At 38.4% G+C, this 8,115-nt stretch overlaps 1 protein-coding gene across 1 annotated transcript; it reads left to right on the plus strand.

The window, feature by feature from the left end:
• The first annotated feature begins 1,433 nt into the window (after positions 1-1,433).
• LOC142235969 (uncharacterized) lies at positions 1,434-6,680 on the plus strand. The gene has a single exon (XM_075307220.1). The coding sequence runs from the start codon at positions 1,434-1,436 to the stop codon at positions 6,678-6,680; it is 5,247 nt and encodes a 1,748-aa protein (XP_075163335.1).
• The last annotated feature ends 1,435 nt before the right edge of the window (positions 6,681-8,115 follow it).

Consider the following 8,115-nt stretch of genomic DNA (forward strand, 5'->3'; position numbering starts at 1 on the left):
ACGAAAGAAAAGAAAGAAAAAAAAGAAAAATACGATCCCCTTGTACATTTTTATTCAATTAAAAAAAAAGGAAATGTTCGTCTCTATTTTAAGGGAAGTGCAAATAAATCAATAAATCTCCGGAGATCTTGTATGTCGGAAAGTTTGAATTGTACAAATCATATTTTAATACATTTAATAGAAACGATTTCGTCGGAAAAAAACTGTACATTTTATAGCTACGTAAGTTTCCACTTCATGTGTCTGTTTTCATAAAACGAAAATTTGTATTCCGCTTTGAAAAGCACATTGACACATTGTTCCAAGGGAACAGTAGTCATAATCAATGCCAACACCACTTTTATAGTAATCAAAACGTGTTTTTCCTTAACATTGACCGGCTTATTCCCGCGGTTACATTACATTTCCATGTTAATTGCAAGCCAGAAATCTTCTCTGCTTTCATGCAAGTTCAAGTGTTGCGTTTGATTCTCTCAGTTATGTTGAATCTCTTGGCAACCGGTAAATGTCGCCGCCAGCGCTAAGCAGTGACAAATCATAACATCTCACTCAAACATCTCTTAGTTTGTACACATCGAATTTCTCACTCATCACTTCTCTTAAAGCATAAAGATAAATTTCCTTACTCATTTCTCTTAACGCTTGGCATATGTGTTAGTGATCTCAATTTACTGATGATGATGATTTATTTCATTTTTTGTACTATCTGGCCATCCCTTTCCAACTTACCGGAGTACAAGGTTGCAAGAATAAGTAAACAATCTAAAGTTTACCGAAACGAATTTTATGAAAATAAGTAGCAAGAAATAAATTTTACGATCACAACAAATTACAATAACTTATGAAACAAGAATGAAATTTATTATCAAAACAAATTAAATAAATAGTAAATGTATGAAGAAGGAGTGATATCTAAGATACAAAAAGGAGAAGTTATCGATCAAAATAAACGGATCAAAATAATATTAAAGTGTGAAATTGGCGAGCACAACAAAGAATAAAAGAATTATTATTCCAACACTTCCAATATCAGTGAGTTCAATTACCTTTTTCTATTGCCTTTATATTGTACTGGAACATGTTTATGTATTTTAATTTATACATATGTAAATCTATCTGATTTCCATGGGAAAATGCAAAACAAATGAATGATCCAAAAGATAGTTCTGCATATATTCCATGAGAGATAAAGGGGTTGATTGCGCCAAGTCTGGGCCTGTATTCCATCAAATTTTGAAAATTTATTATATATTTTTATATTTTATTATATTCCGTAACCTTTTGTAGTTCAAAAATAATATTAAGGTAGTCGACCTATAACAGATACAGATTCCATGAAAATAAATAAGTTTGTTATGAAGAAGGAGGAAATTTAAATAACTAAAATATACTTAGATTTTGCATTTGGTATCATTTTACTTTATTGAGTGACTATGTCCCTTGACAAATTCATTCGGTTAGCGGATTGTCTCACAGAATTCGAGGCAGCTTTGCTTGCAAACGAGTTGCCTGTTAATTCTAAATGCTTATTGGAAACACACATTGGTGAGGTGAAATCGAACTGGATACGATTGAAGGAGGCATATGATAAATGCTTGGCAGATCTCTCAGTGGAAGAGGAAGAGGAGGAACAATATGGAGACGAGAAGGATAAGGAGAGGGCAAGTCCATTGGAGACTATAAAGGAAAAATATAAGACTACATATTCTACCTATTGCCGCTGTATTGCCAGGCTTACAGAGATTCTTAACCAACTCACACCACTTCCTCTTACCACAAATTCGTCTTCCAAGGATCATACTTTGAATTTACCCCCAATAGAATTGAGTGTTTTTCAGGGCGATTATAAATCTTGGCCCACATTTAGGGACTTATTTACAGCACTATGTATCCATAACTCCAAACTAAGTCCAATCGAGAAACTTTTTTATTTGTCCCAGAAGACCAAGGGTGAGGCTCACGATATCGTATCCAAGAGTCCCTTGACCAATGACGGATTCAAATCCGCTTGGTCTAATTTATGTGCCCGGTTTGAGAACAAACGAGTTCTTATTAACGGCCAGCTTAAAACTTTATTTAATCTCCCATGTATTCACACTGAGTCTTCTGGTGCTCTAAAGAAATTACAGAGAGACATCAACTCCTGCATTGATACGTTGAAGCTTTACAAGGTCGATATTAAAAGTTGGAATCCCATATTCATCTTCCTTTGTTCGAATTGTCTTCCTGACGTAACTCTTACTTTATGGGAACAGACAATTAGTGATAAGACGAATATCCCCGAGTGGTCCGAATTAGATAATTTTCTCACTAGCAGATATCGGACACTTGAGTCCGTTACAGAACTGAAAGGCTCAAGCGAGGGGAAAACTGGGAAACACAAAACCAGTTCCAATTCCAAACCTTCTTCAAACAAAGTTAATTTTTTTCAGACAAAGGTCGTCAATAAGATTGAATGTCAGTTGTGTCCTAAAGAGTTTCATTTAATTAGGAAATGTCCACGGTTCATAAAAATGGACCCCACTCAACGCTTGACTGAGATAAAGCGAAACAATTTATGTATAAATTGTTTTGCGGGTTCCCACTCATTAAAAAATTGTAAGAGCATGAAAACTTGCGCCAAATGCAATAGGCGACACCATACGTTATTACATAGGGAATCTGAGACCCAAAGACAACCGACTGATGACTCCTTTCCGAAACATGGCAATTCTTCCACTTTGGCTCAACCATCAACATCACACTTCATATCATCTAATTCTCCCAATGGAGTTATACAGTCTTGTTTTGCCTCTAGCTCTAGTGGAATTTTATTAGGAACAGCAGTTGTGAATATTCTACATCAGGGGGAGATTTATCGAGCGCGGGCATTGCTCGATACGGGTTCCGAAGGGTCTTTTATTTCAGAAAAGCTTTCCAATTTGCTTAAGCTTCCGGTGCGTCGTACATCTGCAATGATTTCAGGTCTGAATAATTCCATTTCGGCATCAGTCCAAAAGGAATGTTGTTTTGTTTTGGTGTCTGATACTGTGGCTGATTTTGAGATCGCGGTTTCTGCCTTAGTGGTACCGCATTTATCTAATAATCTACCCTCAAGAACCATTAGCACTGAGGCTTTTTCCAATTTGCCCCAATTACAACTGGCTGATCCTCGTTTCTATGAAAGCGCGAAGATTGATATTCTTTTGGGTGCAGATGTCCTTCCATCCGTCATGTTGTCCAGGAATCAACATAGGATTTGCGGTTCTTTAATGGCACAGGAAACGGTTTTCGGGTGGATTCTTACCGGCCCCGTTGCCGGTAGGGAATCATCGTGTTTTACTACATGCGTTTCTTACTTTTGTGAGGTATCCTTGGATCGGCAAATTTCTCGATTCTGGGAGGTGGAAAACGTTCCACAGAAACGTTTTCCATCTCAAAATGACAAGTATTGTGATGAATTATATAGTAAGACCACCAGAAGAACCCCTGACGGTAGATACGTGGTTTTACTCCCATTCAAGGAGTCTTATCCGGAGGAGATGATCCTTGGATCTTCAAGGAAAAGCGCGTTGGCACAATTCTTTAGAAATGAAGCGCGTCTTCTTCGAAATCCAGATCTTAAACACGAATATGATAAGAGTTTAGAGGAATATATTACTCTGGAACATATGTCACCTATAGATTGTCCGGATCCATTAAACGCCCAGTCCAATTACTATCTTCCCCATCATGCGGTAGTGAAACCGGAAAGGACAACGACTAAAGTACGTGTAGTTTTCAACGCGTCGTGTCCTACATCGAATGGCCTAAGTTTGAACGATGTCCTTCATACGGGTCCTGTACTGCAAAACGACTTAACGCTTTTGATTTTGCGATGGCGTTTCTATCAGTTTGTTCTGAATGGGGATATACAAAAGATGTACCGGCAAATACTGGTACATCAATCCCATACTCCTTTTCAAAGAATATTATTTCGGAAAACTCCAAATGAACAAATCCAGGATTTCGAACTAAAAACGGTAACGTTTGGCTTAAATTGTGCTCCATATTTAGCCATTCGTACTATGATTCAGTTAGCAAACGATGTCCAGGATAAATATCCTTTGGCCAGCCAAATTTTGAGATCATACATGTATGTTGATGACGCCTTGTTCGGTGCTCATTCCATACAAAAGGTCATAGATGCCAGGAATCAACTCATTGATGCCCTAGCGTCGGCAGGGTTTTCCATACGTAAATGGATATCCAATAGGAAATCCATTCTGGAAGGGCTTCCAGCAGATAGTCTTCTATATGCCGATTTTTTAGAATTCGAGGACCGCAGCTCTGCAAAGACTTTGGGGATCCGATGGAACGCTTTGTCCGATGCATTTTATTTCACTCCCATAACATTTTCCGAGGATCCAAGCTACACCAAAAGAGAAGTCCTGTCTCAGATCTCGAAGCTTTTTGATCCAGCTGGATGGCTATCTCCTATAGTTATAGTGGCGAAGATTTTGATGCAGAGGATTTGGATGGAACGCACCGATTGGGATTCAGTGATTTCCCCCGACTCCCTTGTTATATGGAAAACGTTCCAGAACAATTACCCGTTTATAGAAAAGATTCGTATTCCAAGATGGATTAATTTTTCTCCTGAAGGTGAGGTCGAATTCCACGGTTTCTCGGATGCTTCGGAAAAAGCATACTCTGCTGCTATTTATATACGAGTGACTTATCCAAATGCCGTAGATACACGCTTAGTAACGTCCAAAACCAAAGTAGCCCCATTAAAGACATTGTCGATTCCACGGCTAGAGTTGTGTGGAGCCACACTTCTAGCAGAAATGTTCGACCATTTAATTCCAAATTTTGATGTTCAGAATTATACGATTTTTTGTTGGACTGACTCTAGCATTGTTTTGTCGTGGCTCTCAAAGCCACCTTGCTGTTGGTCAACATTTGTTGCAAATAGGGTTTCGAAGATAACACAAGTGGTGGAATCTTCAAGGTGGTTTCACGTTGATTCTCGGCATAATCCTGCCGATATAGCTAGCAGAGGTTACAGCCCCCAAGAACTTTTGAAATGCAAGCTTTGGTGGGAAGGACCCAATTGGCTCTCTAAGCCTTCAAAAGACTGGCCCAAATTCTCAAAGGAAACCATCGATGAGACACAATTGGAAAAGAAATCCCTAAGAGTTCATTTCTTATACTTTCAAGATTTTCATGATATACTAGATCGTTTTTCCTCGTTTTCTAGAGCTTTGCGTGTAGTTTCCTATATCTATCGGTTTTATTTCGCTACTCATCCGAAATTACGATCCAATTATAAACGAGATTCATTATCCATTTCCACCGCTGAAATCCTTTTCGTCCGTAAGCAACTCATTTCTACAACTCAAAAAGCCTACTATCCAAATGAATATATGTCACTGCATAGCAAAAAATCCATACCATCTTCTAGTCCGTTGTTGTGTTTAAATCCTTTTATGGATCCAGAAGGCATAATGCGTGTTTGCGGAAGGCTGGAGTCATCTCCAGGCCTATCATATCAGGAAAGACATCCTATTATTATTCCATATAACTGCCAATACTCCAGATTGGTAGTAGAGTTTACACATCAAATCTGTTTACATGGAGGCAATCAACTGGTATTGAGACTCGTGCGAATGCAGTATTGGATTCCAAAGGTGCAGAATTTGATTAAATCTATTATCCACAAATGCAAGCCATGTATTCTCTATAAAAGAAAATGTCAAAAACAGTTGATGGCAGCCTTACCCCCAGAAAGATGCGAATTATCACGTCCATTTGCTCATACAGGACTAGATTTTGCCGGTCCGTTTGAGATCAAAAGCTACGCCGGCCGTTGCTGTCGTATTTCCAAAGGCTACGTGTGTTTATTTGTTTGTTTTGCTACTAAAGCAATACACCTCGAAGCAACATCCGACTTATCCACATCAACATTTCTCGCAGCATTTAATCGTTTCGTTTCCCGACGGGGGTGTCCACTTCATTTGCATTCTGACAATGGTACAACCTTCGTTGGCGCTTCCAAAATTCTAGCTAAAGAATTTATCCAAACTTCGAGACAAGCAGTGACATCCCATTATGCCCATCAGAATATCACCTGGCACTTTATTCCTCCTGGAGCCCCTCATATGGGAGGTCTCTGGGAGGCTGGAGTGAAAAGTTTCAAGCTACATTTCAAAAAGACAGCTGGTATCCATAAATATACATTCGAGGAATTCCAAACGTTACTCTCGAAAATAGAAGCTTGTCTGAATTCTAGGCCAATATCGCCTAATTCTCAAAATCCGTCCGATTTGGCGGCTTTAACACCTGGTCACTTTCTGATTGGATGTCCAATTCTAGTTCCATTGGAACCTGAGATCAGCCAATCTTCAATATCCATACAAAATAGATGGCAGAAACTCAGAGCACTTTATCAACATTTTTGCTCTCGGTGGAAAAGTGAATATCTCAAGGAGCTCCAAAAACGGTATAAGTGGAAAAAACCGGACACAAATCTTCAAAAGGATATGCTAGTCGTCATTAGCGAAGAGAACCTGCCTCCAAATAGTTGGCGACTTGGTAGAATTTCGCGGATCCATCATGGGAACGATCAGAGAGTTCGAGTAGCTGATATAAAAACCGAACGCGGCATAGTAACAAGGCCAATAACGAAGCTAGTCGTTTTGGCCAATGAAAATGCATAAAATTTGATCCCAAAAATTTATTTAATTCACAATAGTTCCCTAGTTATTTTTACTTTTCAAAGACACAATCTAATTTCCTTTATTTTTACAGAAATATGAGCCCGGCTTCTTATTCAAAACTCACCCTGGACAAAAAATCATTTATCTGCAGGGTTTGTCGTCAACATCACGGGTTGAAGTCATGCTGGAAGTTCAGAAAAATGAATTCTGTGGAAAGAATGGAAGTTGTGACAAAATATGGATATTGTGTTAACTGTTTGGCACACTCCCATTCAGATGGCTCATGTTTCAGCAAAACCGGCTGTGGTTACTGTCATAAGCGTCATCATTCGTTACTTCATGTCCATACCCGATTGCAACAGTCGACGTCAAACACATCCAATCGATCAAAAGAACGAGCTTCAACTGTGGAAACCCCGTCCACATCATCGTCTTCGGCTAGTGCGTGTAATGCCCGAAAACAGCCTGCCAACACTTCAGTACCAACATTCACATCTCTAACAGCAATCTTGAAACAAAATGCCGCTACACTTCTGCCCACAGCTCTCGTAAAAATTGGTGCAAAAGATGGCAAGCACACTGCTAGATGTCTATTTGATTCTGCTTCGAAAATGAGCTGTATTTCAAAACGTTTTGTGGAAAAGTTTAGCTTGCTGACACTTGAGCTGGATAATGAAATCATCTGTCCGGTCACACTTTGGTCTTGTGTAGACTCAAATTTCATGCTTGAGACTACTCTTCGAGTGAACAATCGAATCACTACAATAACACCAAAAAAATCACTTCCTGATTCCGTCCGAACACATTTCAATAACCTCATGCTTGCTGACAAATACTTCTATAAGGCGTCAACAATCGACATTGTACTGGGAGTCGACGTTCTTTCCCGAGTGGTTAGAGATGGAATTTTTGTTCGTGCTGGTCTGCCAACTGCACAAAATACAACATTTGGCATTATTTTATACGGGAACTTTTCCACCTAAGGACCCATTCTTATATTTATATGCTCAACACAGTAGCAAACTCTTTTTCTTGAATTCTCACACAATTTTTAAATTATCTAAACAAAAAAAATATATGCAACTAGTTCCTTTTCTCTTTATGTGCATATAGTTCGAATTTGAAACTAAATCTAAACCTATTTAGTTTAGTATAAATAATGAAATGATGAAATGAAATACTTATTTTTAGTTATGCATAAACCTTATATTACTATTTTTTACAGTCATACTGCAAGGTGGGCAGAATGTTTACGTTGAAACGAAAACCCTATTTTATGAATTCCCAACGTAGTTAATAAATCTCCAACTTTCATTCAGTCTACGGTGTAATATCGACAAATAAGTAATCAGATACTTAATAAAATAAATTTTTATCCACCTTAGCACTAGGCCATTTTGAAGAACTTTACTTCCTTCAGTTCTTTTACTTACGT

Source organism: Haematobia irritans, chromosome 4 (assembly GCF_050003625.1).
Source record: "Haematobia irritans isolate KBUSLIRL chromosome 4, ASM5000362v1, whole genome shotgun sequence".
Lineage (NCBI taxonomy): Eukaryota > Metazoa > Arthropoda > Insecta > Diptera > Muscidae > Haematobia > Haematobia irritans.